Source organism: Myotis lucifugus, unplaced genomic scaffold, assembly GCF_000147115.1.
Source record: "Myotis lucifugus unplaced genomic scaffold, Myoluc2.0 scaffold_78, whole genome shotgun sequence".
Classification (NCBI taxonomy): domain Eukaryota; kingdom Metazoa; phylum Chordata; class Mammalia; order Chiroptera; family Vespertilionidae; genus Myotis; species Myotis lucifugus.
The window spans coordinates 3,290,199-3,313,097 of record NW_005871126.1 but is presented as its reverse complement, the minus strand read 5'-3'; the positions used below and the strand labels follow the sequence as shown (position 1 = coordinate 3,313,097).

Here is a 22,899-nt window from a genome sequence, read left to right as displayed (position 1 = left end):
TTTAGCCTCATACGACACCTGTGATTTAGGAGACCTGCTATTCTAGATGGCTCTCTTGCTTCCAGAGTCTTGGTTAAAAAAAAAAAAAGTGAAAGTGTCTCCTGAACAGTTTTTATTTTCCAGAGACAATTTGACATCAGCTTTTTATTTTGTATGATGATATGAAAACCAACACTTGGACATGAGATCAGATAAAAACACAAACTTCAAGAGGACCCAATACTTTGGGAATAGTGTAATGAAAAAAATGAACCTGCACATTGAAAAATAGAAGATTTGGGTCTTGTTCAACTTCCACACAATGTGAGCAAGAAATTTAACATCTCACAGACATTTTAAAAAATCTTTAAGACCATGTTTCTTATTAGAAAATGCTCATATTAAGTTCATTACAGGTTAAAAATTTTTAATAGTGTTGATATTTGGATCAGGTAGTAAATATGAATTTAGATTCATTTATCCAATTAATATCATTGAATGCCTGTTATGGGTCAGCTCAAGATGAGGGCTGGGGGCTAGGGGAGGAAACATCAAATAATGCCAATTTATTTTACTTAATCACATGATGAAGATACTGGTTGATGTCAACCAAGCTAGAATTTTAAATAATATTTAAATCAGCCCAAAAAGGTCTTTTCCTTCTCTTTCTTGTTGTTTTCATTGCTATTTCTTTTAACACTAGTGACCAAGTGCATGGATTCATGAACATTGAAAGGAAATTAATTAGAAGGTGGCCGGCAGGGCGGAACTGGGTGAGAAGGGCCAGATACGCCCTAGAGCCAACCTCCCATGATTCCTCCCCGGTGGGCCTCACCTGGGGTGACACCATGGCTGGAAGGGCATCTGCAGAGTGAGTGGGGTCCCACCGGCAGGTGGAGGCCCTCAGTCTGGCCTGTGGGGATCGGGCCGAAACTGGCTCTCCAACATCCCCCAAGGGGTTCCGGAGTGCGAGAGGGCACTCTGCAAAGTTGCTGTCATATGGGTGTGGAACACAAACACAAGTGTGCAATAAACCAGATTCAGGGCCCACATTGCCCCAGCAACAACATAACCCATGGCTGAAGGTGGAATTGCACGGCCCTGTGAGGAATCAGGCTCCCTCCTCTCTGGTTTCAGGGTGTGTCACCTGAGAACTGCCACTGCCAAGTCACTGCAGCTCGGCAGCTCCTGCGTTGAGTGTTGGCCCCCTGATGGTCAGTGCACATCATAACTACCAGTCAGGCTGACACTTAGCATATTAGCCTTTTATATATATAGATATTCTTTTCTGTTTACCCCCTTAACCCTTAAACTGGCAGTTCTGCCTAATGTTCTGAGACTGGATGTTTTGGGGGTCCTTTAATTTCACCTTCCTTCTCTGCTTGCTCGATCTGTTCTGGCTATAGGCCAGCCTTTATCAGCCTTGGCACTATCACCATTGGGGCCCGGTAGCTCTTTGTTGTGAGGATTGGCCTATGCAATGTAGATGGTTAGCACTGCCCCTGTCTTCTACCAACTAGATGCCAGTAACACCTGCCCCGCCAGATGCAGCAACAAAAATGTCTCTAGATGTTGCCAAATGTCTCCTAAAAGGCAAAATCTGCCCTGGTTGAGAACCAGTGCTCCAGGCACACACCCTGTCCTGCCACATAACAAATTAAACAAGAAGATGTTTTACAAACACTTCCCTAAGGTGTTCTAGTGGACTTGTCCCACAGTGTGACTCTCCCTGGCTGCAGATGAATTCAGGTGTCTGCCCTTCCCCAGGTGGCATACCCTCCCTCCATTTCCAGATGAGGATTCTGAGCAGGTGCATGGTTCATTTTGGCTTCTCCTGGCCACCAGTCCACCTCACAGCTGTCCACACCCTAAGTTGCTCCATATCTCCCTCCACTGATTTAGAAGCTTGTAATGTGTCTTTAATTATAGAGCTATGCTATCTCAAGTGGTCATTTCATTTCTAAATACAACTTAACAGACTTTCTTTCTGGCTTGCTTAACAGTATTACCACAAAATCAAGCCAAGAGCTCTCTCTCTCTCTTTCCAGATCTTCTTTCCAAAGTAAACCATAAATGATCCTACTCCTTAAACTTACATCATATTCTTTTCTTCCTGGCATCTGAAAAATTATCATTTGGAGCTATCCCAAGTAAATTCATAATCAAGCTTCTCACAGTATAATTCCTAAGTTGGCACTTGCCAGTTGTACCTTGTAATTTATTTTTTTTTGCGAATGTCTTTCAATTATTCTATGATTTGTCCTATTCTACTTAAGGATATTTACATATATCATTTCTTCCTTTTGATATTTTTGGCAAATCCACAGAAGACACGGCAATCTCAGCATCTGACTTTTTGGTTTCCTTTCTCTATTGAAACATAGGTCCTTTTATTCCTTTATAAAATAATACATTTTAATTTCTTGATATCCTCAGAAATTTGCTGATATAAATTTCATTTTATAATGTTCATTCCTGGCTAGAGGTACAAAATTCTGGACATTTCTTTGGCCCAACTCAAAAGATAAGAATTCAAAAATTTACTAATTCAATTTATAATTTCACCTTTCAATCACAAATTGTTCTTTTTAAATTATACTCAATCTGATTTTCAATTCTGTTATTACCTCATTCAATGTTATATTTATGTCATACATAACATTATACTCAAATTATTAGATGTGGACCTGAGTTAAGTCCAATTAGGACCACTTGTTATACTGTACAACTGTGAGCAAGTTACTTAGCCTCTCTGAGCTTGTTTTCCCATCTGTAAAGGTGAGATGGTATTTTTTTTCCACTAATTTCTCACTCTCTCTATTTTTTCTTTCTGATTTCTGGGATTTTGTGCTAGCTAAATGAGATCATGTAAAAAGGGCTTTGTGGTCTTTAAAAGCTATACAAATGTAAAATGTTATTGTTATTTCTTTCTGATCACCTTCCTTCACTCCCAACTCAACCCTATCCAATACATGCTTTACAACTTCACCCACAGCTCACAGATCTTCCTTTTTTAAAGGTATCTTGGATTTTGTTTTGCCCATGACCCTCCACTTATAGGTAGTGAATGAAAATATTCTCAGATTACAGGTAAGAAAAATAAGATATACATAACTAACATAAGGTTATATCATCTTCAGCAAATAGTTTAAGCTTTAATTACACACATAATTGTAACATGGTTCAAATTCCAATAAAAATTTTCTAAAAACCTGTCAAAAGATATCATTAGAATTTTATAGTTTCAAAGTAGCCCATTTGTTAATACACATAAATATGCAGTTACTTTCAAATGAGGACCATTATCAAATATTAGACATTAAATGTAAGTACTTCTTTAAAATATTTTTAGTAATTATACAGTACATTTCTTACTCTTCTGAACTGGACTCTGAACACTTCCAAACTATGAACAATTACCTTTTCTAATTCTTGATCTTGCCGGTTCATAAGTGTTTTCCAGTGTTCATAAAGCTCGACATCTTTGGTTTGAATGTCCTTCAACGTCCCTTCTCTTAGGACACTTCCATCTTTCATGGCTATGATCTAAGGAAAGCACGTATTAGCACAAAAAGCCTTAACTGGCCAGAGGAATCACCTTGATCTCAGAAAGCACTTCTTAGGGTCCCTGTTTATTAAAAGAAATATCATATCAAAATTAATGACACTTCCTCTGAACTCTCACCCAGTCAGCATGTGTGAGATACTGCAGTTTGTGAGTCACAAGAACGAGTGTCCTCTTGTCATCTTGGAGAAATTTCAAAATCCCTTCCTGCATTAAGTGATCACTCAAGTGGATGTCCAGGGCAGAGAATGGATCGTCCTACAACCAGTAAAATAGGGAGAAGATAAAAATTTCTATACCCTTTATGTAACTTAATTCCTCTAGAAAGTAGAAATACAAATGAACAAAAGACAAATTATCCTTCAAATATAATTTTAAAAACAGACCCCATATAACTTTAAATTGTCAGAAAAAATAAATTAAAATGAAGCTTTTATTTTTTTATGTTGGACGTTTAACCTACAGAACTGTAAGATAATACATTTGTATTTTTTAAGCCACTAATTATGGCAATTTGTTATACCAGTGAAAGGAAACTTATACACTGATCAAGAAGAAAAACGCTGCCTTAGAGATAAGCAATCTGTCCTCAGAGAGAGTCATCAAGTGGAACAACAAATCAATGTTTCTCTCTCCCTCTCTCTCTTCTCTCTCTCTCTCTCTCTCTCTCCCAAAATCAATAAATAACATTTAAATAAAGAAGCTATTAGAGATTATGCAAAATAAACCTATAATGAATGGCTAGGAATACACAATAAGTTGACCCTATGACTTGTGTTCCATGGTTCTACAGCTGAGGTAAGTAAGGCTCTGTAAATTGAAGGCAGTGAAAGGAACTAGGATAGAATATGATACCAGAAGACCTTGGTCTCTTTCAGATTTCCAAGTTACTTGGTCCTCAGGTGGCTCAATTATTAACTGATCCCAAAGTTTAAGAAGTCATTTCTAGTTGGGGGTTCATTCATTATGAAAAAGATTTACAATTACACAAATTACTGCCAGAACCTGCTATGGCTTTTAGAGTGTTGGTTGGAGACTGGTATTCTTAGGGAGATTAACCTGAAGTGAATTTATACTATGTCCAAATTCTACTCCCATCCCCAGTAATGGGTCCAACTTAGTGGGAAATTCCAAAACCAACCTACTTTTTGAAGAGGCTCTCAAGATTGGGTGAAGTGAAAACTTTAAAGGAGGTCTGGAAACCAGATTTATAAATAGTTAATAATTGTGCAGAAGGAAAAGGCAGGGAAGGATGCATGTACATAGTCTTCCGGTCTCTGATATACATTATCTATTTGTAAGCTAAGCTACTTTGACTTCCTCCTGCTGGAGGAATCACACAAGAACAAATTCATAATCAACATAATCACCTAATTTTATTTGTGGATCCACAGGTAGAACAAACTTAATAACCCTGGATATACATGATAAACATTCATGAAGCTTTTTTAAGACACAGACTCTAGACCTGCCCTTACAGATTATGATTGAATGGGTCTAGCGGTGGTAATAAGATTTTTATAGTTTTAGGAGGTTTCACAGACAAATCTGAGTTGCCTGAGTTGTACACCACTGGAATGGAGTGCCATGCTTATGTCCACAAGGAATGTATTTTCCAGACCTTCTTTCCTTGTCAGAAAATATAAACAAGACCTATGATTCCGTCTAGTTGATCCAGCACCATTTACACTCCCTCATTAATCATCCTCGTGGTTCAGAAACTCATAAAAGCAACCATGTGGGCACCTCAGTCTCTTGGACATCAATATAGAGCCCCCAAGTCTCAACCTTACATATTGATCTGATTTGTACTGTGACGATTTGTTTCTCCTATATTTTCTATGATTTCACAAGTTAAATCATCTTTTCTTAAATTATCTGACTTATCCTTTAAAGACTCGTTTCCAGAGGGAAACAATGAATAGAAATATAAGTAAAAGCCATATTCTCACCAAGAAGACAATGTTGGTATTTTGATAGAGAGCTCGTGCCACACAGATTCTTTGCCTCTGACCCCCACTCAGGTTGATGCCCTAGAGAAGAAATATCCACCTCTCTGTAAAAAAATCAATAAAATATATTTAAAAAAAAAATCATCTTTTCTTAAATTATCTGACTTATCCTTTAAAGACTCGTTTCCAGAGGGAAACAATGAATAGAAATATAAGTAAAAGCCATATTCTCACCAAGAAGACAATGTTGGTATTTTGATAGAGAGCTCGTGCCACACAGATTCTTTGCCTCTGACCCCCACTCAGGTTGATGCCCTAGAGAAGAAATATCCACCTTTTCATTAGTAAATGATCTGCTGGCTAAAAATTCCCTAAGTATAAAAAACCCTTAAAATAATGGTAACTTACTAATTAAATTGTAATTAGTAAAAAATTTCTTTAAAAATCTTAAAATAATGGTAATTTACTAATTAAATTGTGATAACATTGATGAGATAAAATGAAAACTGTCTAGTGATCAATACCTGAATTATATTAAGGTAATTCCTGACTGATAACATTAAGTCCCCTTTTATTCCGATACAGAGCTTTCCTGTACAAAAGCGTTATTAACCAAAACACTGGTGAGTGTTGAAGACCACAAAAAATTCCTTTTTTTTTTCTCATTTTGTGAATTTTGCCTGTAGTGTACTGGTAAATTTGATATTATAAGTTTTATTCAACAGAACTATGCAGCAATATGCTTTTCTAGTCAAGTGTTGATTATAACATGTTTAAAACCTAGTACAGTAAGTCCTCACTTAACATAGTCCACAGGTTCTTGGAACCATGGCAAAATGACTGACTAATTGATGTAAACAAGAGTTAAGTTCCAAAAGCATCACAATGGCCCAAGCCAGTTTGGCTCAGTGGATAGAGCACTGGCCTGCGAACTGAAGGGTCCCGGGTTCGATTTCGGTCAAGGGCACATGCCCGGGTTGTGGGCTCAATCCCTAGTAGGGGGCGTGCAAGAGGCAGCCAATCCATGATTTTCTCTCATCATTGATGTTTCTATCTCCCTCTCCCTTCCTCTCTGAAATTAATAAAAATATATTAAAAACAAAAACAAAAGCATCTCAATGTTATAACAAAATGACAATGAATGAAATGATGCTGAACAAAATGACAAAACGACATTATTTGAAGGCCTGCTATATTTACTGAGCCCTTGATATATGTCAGACTTGTGTGAATGGCTTTACATTCCTTATTTCTTTTATTCCTCACAGTAATTCCAATATGTAGTATTGTTCTCATTTTACAAACATAAAAACTAAGGCTCTGAGAAGTTAAGTTCATGCTCTTAAATACTAAACTATAGTGCAATAAATAGTCATTAAGAATGCAGACTATAGCTCTTTCCCTGCCACTGCAGAGTTGCATAGAGGCAGCGGACTTGGTGTGTTCAAGATATGGCTCCACCCATAACCCACTGCCATGGCTGAGGAAGGTATTGCTGCCTGAGGAGTAATGGGTGTTAATAGTTAATACTGCTTTTTTAAAAAACACTGCTTTACAAGGAGTGCTGAAGACCACCCTTATTCAGGATGGCCTAGCAAACAGAATTCACTACAAAGCTGGCACAGCCTGAAACAAGTGCCACCTTTGTGTGCTTGCATCTAATTGTGATGAGCCTAAGAATGTCAAATTGGTGGAGGCCATTTGTGCTGAACACCAAATCAACCTAGTTAAGATCGACAGCAACAAGCAACTAGGATAATGGATAGACCTCTGCAAAATCCACAAAGAGTGAAGACCCCATAATGTGGTTGGTGTCAGTCGTGTGGTGGTTGAGGACTACGGCAAAGAGTCTCAGGCCAAGGATGTCATTGAGCAGTTCTTCAAATGCAAGAAATGAACAAATAAACTTGACTTTTTTATTTAAAAAAATGCAGACTACAGAGTCAGACTAACTCCAGCTGCACCGCTGACTCTGTGATTGGGCAAGCTCTTTAACCTCTCTCAGCCTTCGTTTGCTCAGCTTCAATATGCAGGTAGCATATAAAATCTTTTGCACAATACTTGACGCCTATAACAATTTTAGCCAACATTGTTATAAAGATTACATAAAGGTATAAATATTGTTCAGTTGGTCAGAATAGTAAAACATCAATGAAAAACATGATTACACACACTCAAAAAAAGAACACTTTAACAAGAATAAATCAATGTTGACAAGAGTAGAAGAAGTTGTCGAAAGCAATCTCAGTTTCCAAATCACTTTAAAGTAAACTTCAAGAAAGTAAAAATACATTTGATCAAAGGCAGGAACTGCTCTATTTTCCTTGCGAACCCTCAAAGTGGCCAGCACAATGTTAAGTATATGGTGGTTATACAATAAACACTTAAGAGAGAGTGGCATCAAAGAGCTCCTGTATTTCTGATTCTGGAACTTGTCACTAGGGCAACATACAAATTTTAACCTCTCAGATTTTATTATGCTCCCTTAAAGATTACAGGAAACCAAAAGACTTTTCTAGATTTTTTTTTCATCATTTAATTAAACTATACATAGCTCACCCTCTCTCCAATTTCAGTTTGGTCTCCAAATGGTAGTAAGTCAATATCTGGCTGAAGAGAACAGGCATCTGTGACGGCTTTATACCTTTAGGAGAAATGATGTTGAATTTTTAGAACACTATTAATATGCTGCCCTTAAACTAAGTCCCAAGTTCAATATCTTGGAAGCTGAAATGGGCCATTTATTGAGCATTTGGGTACATTAGGCTCTCTCTACTATAAGTATGTGAATATAGAGATAAATAGGTGTTGGTTCTCACTCTTACAAAGCTAGTAAGTGGAGAACAAGACTGATACAGAAACATATAATAAATATGTACCTTGTTAGGTGCTCCTAGAATACATAGAAGGAAATGACTCACCATTATGAGAAGTTAGTGACATCTTTGCAGAGGAAGCAAGGTGTAAATAATATCCAACAAGATGAGTCATAATTTGTCAAGATATGAGAGAAAGGAAGCTTAAAAAACTGTACAAAGATGAATGAGTTTACGGTGCATATGACAGACAACAGGAGGCTCACGAGGACTAAATCATAGGTTTTGGGTGGATGTCTGTGCATAGTAATCATACATGCTGAAGGAAGAGCAAACAGAAGATGAAGAAGATTGACAGCATTCAAATTTATCTAAGGCTGGGACTAGAGATCGAATGGATTGGAAGTATAGGGAAGCATAGAGTTTGAAAGTGTTGGAAAAAATATCAATGGTTTCATTTTCTCAATCATCTAGTCTTAAAATATTCAAGTCATTCTTGATTCTTCCCTCTTCTTCTCCCTGTTCATATCTGACCATTCTTTTTCTGGAATGATTTTCTGTCAACCACCTCTTCTTTTCCACTTTTCTAGTCACCCCCAGATGCAGGCAACAAATACTACATGCTTGGGTGATTATTCTAACAATCATCTAAATGTTTCATTGCTCTTAATTCAGATTCATCCCATGTATCTGTCATTACACTGCCAGATTAATATCACATTCACCTTATTATTTCCCTTTCTAAAACGTGCTGTGCCTCCTTAGAATGCACACAATTACATTCAATTGTATTTCAGGGCTTACCACTACCTTGTCTCAGCCTTCCTTTACAATCTAGTTTCCCACTGTCGTTATTCCCTAATTCCTTTCTGTCTGGTCTGTTCCCAGGCTCCAAACAGACCCCATGTCATTTAGGTTCTTCCTCCCACCTATCTATTTCCTCTCCCCGCCCCCTTCCTCATGCTTCTCCCCTGACCTAATTCTCCTTAACTTTCAAGACCCAGTTTTGGGGTCTTAAGACACCCTTGTGAGAGTGGCTTAAGGAAAAGGTCATAGCTTTGAACACTCCAGTGATATTAAAAGATCCCACAGTCTCCCTCTTCTTTCCAAAGTCAACATTCTTTCTGTTGCTTAGTTGGGTTTTTCCTTTTGCTTACCAATAACCTCACCACCACCACCGCACATACATACACACTGCATTTTCGGCTGTTTAATTTTGGTGTACAAATTGTTCTCAGTAAATGTAAATAATGGCCTGAAACTTCCAATGAGACTTCTCTTAAAAGAGTTGAATCAAAAGATCTGGTGATGCCAAGCCAGTGTGGCTCAGTGGTTGAGGCCACAGTTTGATTCCTGGGTTGTGGGCTCAATCTCCAGAGTGGGGAGTGCAGGAGGCAGCCAATCAATGATTCTCTGTCATCATTGATGTTTCTATCTCTCTCTCCCTTCCTCTCTAAAATGAATAAAATAAAAATAAATAAAAAATAAATAAATAAATAAATAAATAAATAAATAAATAAGACCTGGTGATGCGGTTGGAAGGAGGTCAAGCAGAGAGGAAAGGAACTCCCTGTGTAAAGATTCCAGACACCATGGACCAAATATAAGGGTTCAAAATAGTTGCTCATTTTAGTTCTAGATTTTATACATTCAAAATTACCTCTGTTTGTTGAAAGGACTTCCAAAGGTAATATTTTCTTCTACTGTTGCATTTAATAACCAAGGCTTTTGAGCTGCATAAGCCACAGAATACCTGCTCCTACTGGAAAATGGAAAAGAAAAACAATACAACAAAATCACGCAAGGGTGCTATGCTGTATGTGTATTTTAGTGTAATTAAGTGAATTAAAAGCCAATAAAATATCGCAAACACAGAAATGGAAAACTCCTAAAAGAGAACATTTTAATAACCACCAACTTTATTAATGAATGGTTAAAGATTCCACTTGAATTCAAGGGACTAAATTTTTATCAAAATGTCACTCAATGTGTGAAATTTGATTTTGTTATGATAAAAAAGTGTTTTAAAGTAGAAATTATTAATTAAAAATTTATTTTCTGCCATAACCGGTTTGGCTCAGTGGATAGAGCGTCGGCCTGTGGACTGAAGGGTCCCAGGTTCGATTCCGGTCAAGGGCATGTACCTGGGTTGCGGGCACATCCCCAGTAGGGGGTGTGCAGGAGGCAGCTGATCGATGTTTCTCTCTCATTGATGTTTCCAACTCTCTATTCCTCTCCCTTCCTCTCTGTAAAAAAAAAAAAAATCAATAAAATATATTTAAAAAAATTTATTTTCTAAAATGAGTATAGTTTTTAAAATAAAGATAAATAACAGTTCACTTTCTCACAGCCACAGATATTTTAATTTGTATTAAAAGCACTTACATAACTATACATTTTATACGTAGACCTTAAAATGTGAATTGATACTATAATTATAGTGTGTGTTTGTGGCTAATCACATTAACACATTTAAGGCAATAGATAATACATATTTCAAAGCAAAGAATACTATCTTAAGGAGTCCATTTCAATATTGAAATACATATACACCTAAAAACTATGTATTTCAATACATACTGAAATAGTTTATTTTTTAAAAATGATAACCCTCTTGTCTCCCCCCCCCCTTTTTTTTGGCTTGCAAATTCTACCAGATCTATATCTCAAAATTAAATTGCAATAATTAGGAAAATGCATGTGCGTTGAAGATAAAGAAGATGATGGGATTGGGGCAGGGAAGGGGTCACTCGTCCACAGTTAGTTCATGATCTGTAAGTACTAATAAAGAAATTAAGGTTAAAAGAGTGTAAGGTTAAGAAAAAGAGTAGTTAGAAATGCTCAGGGATTATCCGGAAACATTATATCTAAGAGTTTAGAAGACATACTATACATATGCTAATGGTCTTTTAGATAACCATATATGCAGTAAAACAGTGGTTCCCAACTACTGACATGTCTGCTTCCCCTTCCCTCAAGTCTTCTAAGTGATTTTTTTCTTTTTGAAATACCTGAAGCACTTGGCTCTCCATCTCTAGCTTATTCACAGATTTCATCACTGTTTAACTCATAAACAATATACATATTAATTCTTGCATTTTTACTGAATGTAGTGGGGTGACATTGGTTAATAAAGTTATACAGGTTTCAGATGTACAATTCTATAATACATCATCTGTATAGTGCATTGTGTGTTCACCGTCTAAAGTCAAGTCTCCTTCCGTCACAATTTATCACTCCCTCTTTACTCTATTCTACTCCCCACCCCATCCCTCTTTGCCATTTTATGAAATCCCAAACCCAGTTTGCTAAGAACAGATAGAGTTTCAGCCAAAGTTGAGACATATGTGACTCACTGAAGGAAAACAGTGGACACAATGGACCATTTTGGCAAATTAATCCTTTCAGCAGCCTGCAAATGTTGGGAACCACTGCTATTGGAAATATTCCAGCACATTTTAATAAATAACTTTATACATCATCAGAATGAACAAAATGAATAGGAGCAAAAGATTATCAAGTAAAGTCTGAGGAAAGAAGTTATTCTTATTAAATGCAGATTAAAATAGAAATAATACCTTCTGGTTGCTTCAAAAGAAGGTTCAGATTCATTTACACTGCAAGTATGGCAAACAATGTTCATTAATTATGAAATATAAATACAGAATGACTGTCTGCACATATCAAGTAAGAGATCAAGTAAACATTGGACACATTAAATAGTTACATTTCCCAAATGGTTTTTTATATTAGTTTCAAAGACAAATAAGATAAATGATATTTTTAATGTCTTAATTGGTTAGAAAATAATTACTTAGTTAGCTTCCAAAAGATAGATACCATTGTTCTTTTCATACAAAATTTGGATTCATACATTGACCTGGGTTCTAGCCCCAACTCTGCTCCAACTAGTTGTATAAATTTAGGTAATTTCTCTCGAATAGTTTCCTAGTCTGCATAAGAATTCAATATCTCCGAGGCTTCCTCATCTTTAAAATTTCAAATTTAATTGATTTAAATTCCTAATTAGCTACCCTAAGGCCACCAATCTGGGGCAGAGTATTACATACATAGTATGCGCACTTGAGAACTACCTGCAGTTCAGAGTTATTGGAGCACAGTGGTGAAGGTGGGTAGAGTGGCAGGATATGAGTTTAAAAAGTTAATTGGGAATCAGGTCATGAAAGATCCTGATGTAGTATGCAAAGGTCTCTAGAATATTACTTTTTATATAATAAAATAAATTATAACACAGAAATAATCCGATGTGCATCTCAAAAAGGTAAATCTTGCAATGGTGTGAAGAAAGGTGACGGAGTTATATTAGAGTGAGTAGTTCACATAAATGGTAACTACTTAAACTAGGAATATTAAAACACACATAGAAATGTTAAGGACAGTCATAAGAAAAGTGATTGGTTGCATTTTGCAGGCAATGGAGAGAGAGAAAAGAATTTAGGTTGAATCTTTGAGTTCTGTCTTGAGCGCCCACGAACTGATTTCAGGGGTGGGGACACACCCCTACCAAGGTACAGGAGAAGCAGGTTTTGGAGATATGAGATATTGAGCTTGCTTTGGATGTGTTGAATTTGAAGCTTCTATAAGGCTTTTTATAGCTGCTGTTCAGTCTTCAAAAGAAAGATCTTGGTCAGAAATTATATGTTATTAGTATTTTCAAAGTAGCTGAAGTCAAGAAAATAATTTAAGCGCTAAGAAATGAAGAGGATCCTACAGTAGACTGCAGAAAAACTGAAGAATCAGAATGTTTTTCCCACCTTTCATCTTCATTTCTATTGCAGATCCTGGCTTTTTGACACATTAATCTTGGCTTATCCTTAAAATGTAAGTTCAAGTATCATTCATTTATTCATCCTCCTATTATTTTTTCTCATAAAACCATGCACATATTTTTCTTGGCATTCATAAAAATCGAACCAAATAATTAATTATGGAAGTATTTTCGTATTTCCTTAGGGCCTTTGCTGGCAAACAGTAAACTTTATGAAAATAGGGACTGGCTCCCCTTGTTCAGTTATTTACCTCCAACAACTAATACAATGATTTGCATGTTATAGGTGTGCCATACATATTTTTAATAAACAAATAAATGAAAGTGTCATGGAAATCAAGACACCAGTTGGTTTCAAGGAGTGATCAGTGGTGAACAGTTTCAAAAGCTTTGGAGAAATTAGGTAGGATTGAGAACAAAGCACTTAGGCAGGCCTTGGTGTGAACTTCTCAGCCAGACTGCAATGCACTGAGTAAAAGGAAAGTGAGGAGGTTAAGTACGGGCAGATTCCTCTCTTAAAAAGAGAAATGCCCATTATTTGAGAGATCAATAAGACCTTTTTTTTTTTAAAAAAAGGAGCATAATGAAGTAGCAAGAAATTAAAGACATATAAGAAAGAAGGGTTAATTTATGTAGTGGTGTCCTGAATTAGACAAGACAGCATATAGTGGATCTTCATGACTTCTCCTTGCAAGATTTATGTATATTTTCCTTTAAGTGTAAAAGTTAAATATCATATACTAGTTTCAGGGGAAGAGAGAAAAGGTAGATATATATCCGTTTGCTGGTAGTCATCTCACAAAAACAAATAAAAATTACCCTGTTCTTTCACTAACATTTTCCAGGAATAATGACATAGTCCTTAACTTCTAGAGATCACCTACTCTAACTCTTTCTCATAGCAACATGTTTAATCAAATTCAGTTGTGGAAGGTTATTTTTATATCTTCCAAAATAAATAGAGTTAGCTATTAATTCCAACATCAGTTCATATTTGATTACATGAAAATCACTGGGTACGCATCCAGACTCGTCTTCCACCATTCAGTGTGGTAGTTACCGTCACTGAAGGCAACAAGAGAAAGCAAAGAGGTCAGGTGGAAAATGCTCTTCTGAAAAAATGGCGTACGATTTCACTTCTGCACGCAGAATTTGTGTGTATTTTTCTTCAAGAGTAAAAGTTAAACCTGGTGTTCTAGCCACTTCCAAGCATCATGGTTGACACCTTATGAAATGGAAATAGTGACTTTTACAAGCCTAAAACAGAAACAGTATTTGGAAGAAGGAGAGCTAGATGTGGACACAACAATGCTATGTTCTCTCTGATCCAGAAAAGCTGACTCCATGTTTCATTATTCCTTCATGCCAGGTCAAGTCACATCCAAAGGAGTAACTCCTCAATTCAGGAGTCTTAGAATAATTGATCCATGGTGACAAAGCTGACTAATGAAGACATAAGAAGGTGGAACATCAGGACAGATGGGGTCTGATAACAGGCGGGCTGATGGCATGGCGAGTGGAAAGGGAAAAGAAAGGGAAAGCAGAGATAAATGATGGTTCCGCTTCACATGATTAGCACCACTGTTATACATTCTGGACTCCCTCACGGGAACCATCCATCAGATAAAGCTTGAGTTCTAGCTCCTACGACACAGGTAGGAAACCATTGTTTATCATGACATTTAGGCAAGGACAACTTCTGGCAGGCAGAACATTTGCTTTGAAACAAGCAAAGAGCACACCTCGATACAGGAGTAAGAACCCAGGCATTCTGATAGTCACTGCTTCCTCTCTTTCACCTTTCTCTTCTGGGCCTACAAGATGTCAGACTAGGTCAAAGGTAGCAATTTCCAAGGAAACATCTACAGATGTCTTTGCTGTGGACCAGGTTCTAGCCACGTAGGCATGTCCTGCATGAACAGCAGTACCTTCTCTCCTGCCCAAAGTAAATATTTAGCTCTGTAAGAGGGCAGAGTACTTTATTGCTCTTTGCTCATGCCGTTCTATGAGGACACATTTAATTCATACAACCAGAGATACAAGCAATGAGGCAACTATGACAGCAATGCACTGGGAGCCTTACCATAGCATTTAGTTTATTGTTTTGCTTTATTTTTTAAGCTTTAAAAAATATCAAAAATCTAGTCTTCTGTAATAAAGTACTTTTTTATCATTTGCACATCATCAGCCTATCAGATAATTTCTAAATTAGCCTTGTTTTCATAACATTTATATGCCTTTCCTTATTGGACAAGTCACAATAGCTTTTTTTCTGAAATGAAGAGTAATTACAAATAACTCTTTAAAAAAAGGTCAGTATTCTCTAAATATTCCTGATTAAAAATATGTTTTATCAGCTATTAAAGATACCATGGAGGAAAATTAAGTACTTTTTTTAATGAAAGAAAAATGGAACTAGTGTTAGCTTATCCAAACTTTTAAAGGTTTAGTTTCTAAGTTGTGTGTGTATCTGAGCCAACACAAACGTTTTTTAAAGAAAATGTCTGTCCTTCTGCCATTAAGAGATGGGATTACTGTCTATTAAGTATTCATAAAAAGATGACTTTTAAATTATGGAAATTATATAATTACTTAGAATTATCTTAAATCCTTTCTTACACCTTCACCATATGGGCTCTTTCTCTAAGATATAACCTTTTATTAGCTTTTTAAATTAGAATCCATGGGAGAGATTTCTTTCCCAAAAAAATCTCAACCTCTATTGATGTATGTTTCTATTTTTTATTTCCCTCTTTGCCTAGCTTTCATGAAGCTCAAAGTGGAATTTGTGGCCCATATTTTATAATGGATTCTGGTGCATGCATTTCTAACTATTAATTTCTCAGATTTTTATTTAAGCCTTATTTTCCTTTTGGTACCTTTATCTCTTTTTTAATATTTATTAGACTATGTAATTTTAAATATAATAATTCACAACCTTTATGAAATGAGATAGGATATCTTACTTAGGAATGCAAAAAATAAATAACTGGGTTGTGTAAAATACTTTCCTGATTCCCATATCATTTATTTATCCATTAAAAAATTATAATAATTCTTAAAGATGACATTGGGAGTCAATTTGGCCCAAGTAGAGCTGGAATCTTTTTTAACACTGGAGAAGACTAGATAAGGAGAACATCCCAGAGGTATGAAAATAGAATCTCAAGTTTTTTCTGTCACCATCTCTCATTCTTTCTCTCTGTTTTAATGACAGTGAAACAAGTAAAAACAAAACCCAAGTAACTTGATCATGACTGTACACATCACACAATATAACTTAATCCAGGAAGACCTGCTTTTCATGCAAGATGGAAGGTGATGGTGTCAGGGCAAGCACTGCTGTGCCTGACCTTGGGGATCGACAGGAACTTGTCATGAAGCAAACTCCAGGTAGCCATTATTTACCAAGCTCTCTGTTGAATATTCACAAAACTGTTTCATGTATACTATCTGTTAAATATGCCCAACAGAAATAAAATGTACACTCAACATTTCTCAGCCTTCTTTTGCCAATAATACCAAAAATAGGATTTACGAGTTCTATTGTTTCCAGTTCAAATTTCACATCCAAACATTTCCTTCTCTTAATTGGAGTTTAAAATAGAATCTATTCTTAAAATGCCCTTAAATAGTCTTTACTTATTCTTGAGAGATGTCTGTGTATGTGAACAGCAGACGAAGCCACAATAGAATGCAGAATGATGGGTACAAAATGATATTAAAGAACATCTGTAGGTAGAGAGCAAGGTTTCCGGTCTTGGCACACCTGACATTTGGGGCCAGATAATTTCTCTTGGGGGGTGGGAATGGGGGTTGTTCTGTGCATTGTAGGTTGTCTGGCCTCTACTAACTAGATCAGTAGCAGCCTAATTTCCCTTTGTGACAGCCCAAAACATCTCCAGACATTACCTGATGTCCACAAAGTTACACCTGATTTAGAACTGGTCAACAACCCAATTTCTTAGATAAGCTGTAAGCAATTTGTTCAGAACTGCTTATGGGGAGTCTACTAGGTAGATAATACTACAGTTCTGAGGCACTTGATTACTGCCATGTGCTTTGAAGACACCAAGCCAACCATTCAAATATCCAGAAGAAGCACCATGCTATATACTTCCTTTTTCATGCCTTAAAGGGTACCCAACACACTAGTCTGATCTATTTATATCTCTAACTAGGTACTTCTAGTGTCTCATTTAAATTGGGTGTGAAGAGGAGTGACTGATTTCGCAGCCCCTTCTGAAGATTCTGGAAAAGATTACTTCATATTGCTTCTCTGAACATTGAACCATTAAGGCTCTGTTTGCATTTAAGCTTTATACATAATGCAAGTTTTCCATTCCTTCTTTTATTGCACGCTGAATTTTTAAATTATTTCTTTGTTATCCCTTTAATTTTAAAATCTCAATCTTACATTTATCTCAGCAACATACTAGTTTATACTATTATAAACACCTATAAAATTGCTTTGTAATTCTTAATTTATGACACTTAAAGTTTCCATAACTTTAAATAAACAAACAAATAAATAAATAGCTGTGCTCCGACTCCTAACATGGGACTTTGTTGCTTTAATCTCTTCCCTTACAGTGGTTCTCAACCTTCCTAATGCCGCGACCCTTTAATACAGTTCCTCATGTTGTGGTGACCCCCAACCATAAAATTATTTTCGTTGCTACTTCATAACTGTAATTTTGCTACTGTTATGAATCGTAATGTAAATATCTGATATGCAGAATGTATTTTCATTGTTCGCAACCCACAGGTTGAGAACCACTGCCTTAGGAGATCATCAGATGTGTGACAGAGCAATAGACACTAATTAAAAATGCACGTACTTGCTCCAGTGAACTTTTCCTTCCAGTGCCTGCATCTCGCCTAGGATGGCAAGGAGAAGAGAGGACTTCCCACATCCCACTTGGCCCACAATCATGGTTAACTGACCTAGAGAAACGAACAAAGGATAATCACAGAACGAGATGGAATTCTCTTTGTAAAATCAGACCAAAATACATTTAGAAAAGGTCAACATTTCACAATCAATGGCTCAGTTTTGGTCTCCGGCAATAAGGTATTCTAACAGCTCCTTTCTCTAATACGTAAGTTTTTTGAAAAAGGAAAGAAAAATTAAAAGATATAGGTCTTGATTTATTATATTTCAAGCTATAAGAATAGGTAACATTGATAAACAGAGAGCATTAAAATCATTGTCTAAATAATTTAGATTATTTTTAACTTTATATTTCAATTCATCCAGGAAAAAAAGGCAGTTCTGACTAAAATTGATCACTGGGATGAGTGATTTGGGTTGTTAATAAGATGTCTTCTCCAATTTCTTACATTGATTTGCATGTATAATTGAAAAATCCCAAGCTACTGACCATCAGATGAGGTAAAAAAATATTTCTATTCAACTATCCAGACATTTTAAAGACAAATTATTGTATATTTCAGCCTTGAATGTCTTGAAAACTTTATCAGTCCTCCTTAGGGGTAAAAAAAATAATAATTTTCTCATAAACTCTTTCTTTAAATCCTTTCTCAAATGAAATGAGAAATCAACAACCCCATTATTTAAATGGGTCAAGTCAACAAATGAACTGACCACAGTTAATTTGTACAGTAAATAACTTGTCCAAAGATCTACACTCAGTAGTACAAGGCAAGTCTTATCATTTCCAGTTATTCCCACAGTGATACAGTGACTCATGAGCTCCATGGTGAAAATAATGTTTATGAATTTTTAAAGTCTTTTTGTTAAGCTCAATTATCTTGGAAGCCCATGGTTGTGATAATTAACAATCACAAAAATTAGTAACAAATGATGCTTACCTGTTGGAATTTGAATATTTATATTGGATAATGTAGCTAAGCCACTGCCCCATGAAAAGTACCCGTTTGTGACCTAGAAAATTAAAATACAAAAATTAAATTATAAAATTATGTAAATATGTAATGTTAAAAAATAATTCCAATTAAAATAAATTTTCTTTACAAAGCACTGGCAGACTTTCAATACAAAATAGAACACACAGTGGTGAAATTCTAATGCAGAGTTATTAATATTTAAGAGTTATAAGTGAAAAACAAACAAGAATGGACATTAAAGGAGGCTCTCTGAATTAATGACATTATGAAGAATGCTGAAAATTTGGGATTACTGGGCCATTTTCATGTGAGCAGTCTTAAAAAGCAATCCTCCCAGATATTTTCCAAGTAACACCCTTCATTTTTTTCTCACTACTAGGCAATTCCTAGAATCTTGGTGATGCAAATTAAAGAACAGAAATAACTACAGCCCCAGCTGGTTTGGGTCGGTGGATAGAGCTTCGGCCTGCAGACTGAAGGGTGCCTGGTTCAATTCCAGTCAAGGGCACATGCCCAGTTGTGAGCCTGATCCCCAATAGGGGGTATGCAGGAGGCAGCTGATCAATGATTCTCTGTCATCATTGATGTTTCTCTCTCTCTCTCCCTCTCCCTTCCACTCTCAAATAATTTAGTTGGAATAATTTGTAGTTCTTTCTTTCTTTTTTTAAAATGTTACCCGAGGAGAAAGGTTTTCTAATAAATGAGTTTCTTAAACTATATGGATTCATTGTTATTCATTGCAATGAACAAAAATAGGTACAGAGACAGAGAAGCATTGAACAGACTCAAACTTCAGTGGAAAGACAGGGGGCGGGGGCGGGGGGGAGGTGGAAAAAATCAACCAAAGGACATGTATGCATGCATATAAGCATAGCCAATGTACACAGACACTAAGGGGTAAGGGCATGTGCTAGGGGGAGAGGGTGCCGGGGGAGGTCAATGGGGGAAAAGGAGACATATGTGATATTATACTTAATACTTTAAACAATAATAATAAAAAAGAGTAAAGAGGACAGAGGAATAAAGCACAGAAATAAGCCAACATTGCTTAGGGGTTTATGTACAAACCTCAACAACCAGCAAAGATCACAAGACCTTAGAATTATCCAAAGCAATCTATTTCTTTTATTTTTGTTATTATTTTATTTTGGCAATCTACTTCTTTTAGCAGGCTTCAAGTGGACTTGGTAGTTTTAACAGTTACAATAATGGGTAACAAAAGAGGTATGACAGAACCCCAAGATTGAGAAGGTGAATAGAGAGTTGAAGGGAGGGAAAATGTCCAAAAAATTAGGGAAAATTAAAGTATGATATACCTTGCTCATAAATTAATATTTTGCTTCAAAACCACATATTATGAAATTTCTAAACACATTATTTTTTAGAATTTTTCAAAATAGATTGATAATGTCTAAATTGTTACTAAATATATCCCTAAAAAATCTCCATAAAACAACTTGAAGAGTGAAAAAGTTGTTTAAAAAGGGTAGATTGTGTTCTTCCAAATAGGTTTTCTCTAGCTTGCAAATGTGTGGCATTTATGTATGAAATACCCATCTCATAGATATGCATAAAATTAGTCCTGGAAAGCGGGTGGCAGGGAAGGGCTGTTATTGATTACTTTACAAATATTTGCTGAGCATGCACTCTGTCTGAGGCGCTGTGTTGGAACTGATGTAGGCTACAAAGAAGGTATAATGCAGCCTCCCTACCCCTATGGATCCTATTATTAGGAGAGTATAAAAACAATGGGTAGCCCTGGCTGGGTGGCTCAGCTGGTTGGAGCACTGCCCTGTACACCAAAAGGTTGTGGGTTTGATCCCAGGCAGGGAGCGTATTGGAGGCAACTGATCAATGTTTCTCTCACATAGATGTTTCTCTCTCACCTCTCTCTCTTTCCCTGCCTCTAAGTAAGTAAGTAAGTAAGTAAATAAAAAATAACGTATCCTCAGGTGACTTTAAAAAATCATGGACATAAGTGTAATATAAGACACTGGGCTAAGTCATAAGCGGATGGGACAAACAGACAGTAAGTGCAACAGCAGTTCAGAAAGAAAATCATTTATGTCTGAAATGGGTTAAAAAAAAACACCTGCAGAAGAGGAAGCCTTTTAACTAGTTTTAGAAAAGATATTTAATTTTAATGAAGGCCTTTCTGGGTAAAGAACTACAATAAGAATAGGTGCAGAATCAAAAACCATGAGACATATTGTGGGAATAATAAAGGTGGCTGCGACAGGGGTTTCAGATACTTTGCCTAAATGACAATCAATGTTCAAAGAAATTATACAAACTCGGAAGCTGAGGACTCTTTCTCTAAGAGGATAAACAAGGCAGCTAAAGGTGGTGCAGACAGAGATGGTTTGGAAAAGGGTTAGCATGGAACTGAGAGGCCCTATATGACAACCTTTATGCATCCAGTGAATTTTGAGTGAAGGTTATCTGCAGAAAGAGGGTGCAAAAGGAAAGATAGGAGAGGGGGAGAGAGTGGTGACTGTTTAAGAGCTCCTGTAGATTATGGAAAATAATGCTGATGAGAGGCATGCAAAAGAATTGCCAAGAACTACTGAGCATCAGTTGAGGTTGGAGATAATAAATCTGTGGTTAGGCCAACTTGGACCATTTTCTCCATAGTACTCAGCAGCCTGCTTAAAGCAGTGTAGGACATGAGGTTGGGATTGCTTACAGAAAGGTGCTGAAGGACTGGGAGAAAACAAAGGGGCTCAAGTTACTGGAGGTTGAAATGAGGTTTAAAAACAGTAACAGTGAAGGTGAAGGCCTGAGAGAGCTAGAAGGTAGGATCTGATGTGAGTGACTGACTGGTACTAAAAGGTTTAAGACTTCAGAGGAGCAACAGCCTCAGGATGTGGCCAAATGAGAGCACAGGTGCAGCCGTGGAAGTAGATTTAAGGGATTTCTGGACTGGGATACGAGATAGGCTGCGTACTTGGAAGTTAAATCTCATCCATGCGTGCACCAACTAAGGTTTGTAAAAAGGTGAACTAGAAAACAGATCCCTGAATCTCCAAGGAAGGAGGGAGTGCAGCCAACACATAAACCTTTGCAAAGGTTCATGAAAGAATAGGTGCAAAAATGATCATCATAGAAAGATTTATGACAGAGGGAAGATGGAGGCAAAGCCAGTGTTCATCACTCGGGGATAAGCGAAACACAGCGATGCATGCCACAGGGTGCAATAGTGCAGGTAGGAGGAGCACGCCATCATAAACCATTTCAGGAAACTGAAAGCACAAGATGCTCAGGACAACACTCCCTATTTTACAGGATATGAGTGTGTTTAAGTGTATACATCGAGCACATAACAGCCGGTGCCACAATGATGGGGGAAGGAGGAGAGAGATGAGAGAGCGCAGCAATGTGTGTGTTGGGGACCTTCAGAGGGACTGACATTCTTTACTTGGTGGTGGCTACATAGCAGCTTACTTTTTCATTTAATGGTACATATATGTTTTATGTACTTTTTCTGTTATATTTCACAATAAAAATAGTTCAAGAAGATGAATTATTATCAATTTGGGAATTATTGCCATAAATAAACAATTAATTTGGGCTGGAAGGTGGGTTTGAAACTGTAGTGGCCATTCAGAGGCATAGCAGACTCTAGCCCAGGGGTGGGCAAACTTTTTGACTCGAGGGCCACAATGGGTTCTTAAACTGGACCGGAGGGCCGGAACAAAAGCATGGATGGAGTGTTTGCGTGAACTAATATAAATTCAAAGTAAACATCATTACATAAAAGGGTACGGTCTTTTTTTTTTTTTAGTTTTATTCATTTAAAACGGGCCGGATCCGGCCTGCGGGCCGTAGTTTGCCCACGGCTGCGTCTAGCCCATTTATAAAGGGGGTTTTTGAGATTTTTTTTTTGGTAGATTTTTTTGGTTTGTTTTTTATTATTTATTTATTTAC

At 36.7% G+C, this 22,899-nt stretch overlaps 1 protein-coding gene and 1 pseudogene across 5 annotated transcripts in view; one reads left to right on the top strand and one right to left on the bottom strand.

Annotated features, from left to right (window-relative positions):
- Positions 1-22,899, bottom strand: part of ABCC9 (ATP binding cassette subfamily C member 9) — a 118,515-nt gene that overhangs the window by 37,435 nt on the left and 58,181 nt on the right. For 4 of the 5 annotated variants that reach the window (XM_014457521.2, XM_023755524.1, XM_014457520.2 and 1 more), the window contains 8 exons: positions 18,937-19,009; positions 17,943-18,048; positions 11,891-11,929; positions 9,973-10,074; positions 8,056-8,140; positions 5,731-5,811; positions 3,665-3,802; positions 3,400-3,525 (listed from right to left, as the gene is read on the bottom strand). In XM_014457521.2, coding sequence (XP_014313007.1) covers positions 3,400-3,525; positions 3,665-3,802; positions 5,731-5,811; positions 8,056-8,140; positions 9,973-10,074; positions 11,891-11,929; positions 17,943-18,048; positions 18,937-19,009 — 750 coding nt within the window. The remainder of the gene's footprint in view (positions 1-3,399; positions 3,526-3,664; positions 3,803-5,730; positions 5,812-8,055; positions 8,141-9,972; positions 10,075-11,890; positions 11,930-17,942; positions 18,049-18,936; positions 19,010-22,899) is intronic. The other variant, XM_023755525.1, reaches the window with a different exon arrangement.
- On the top strand, positions 6,973-7,393 carry LOC102437504 (annotated as a pseudogene).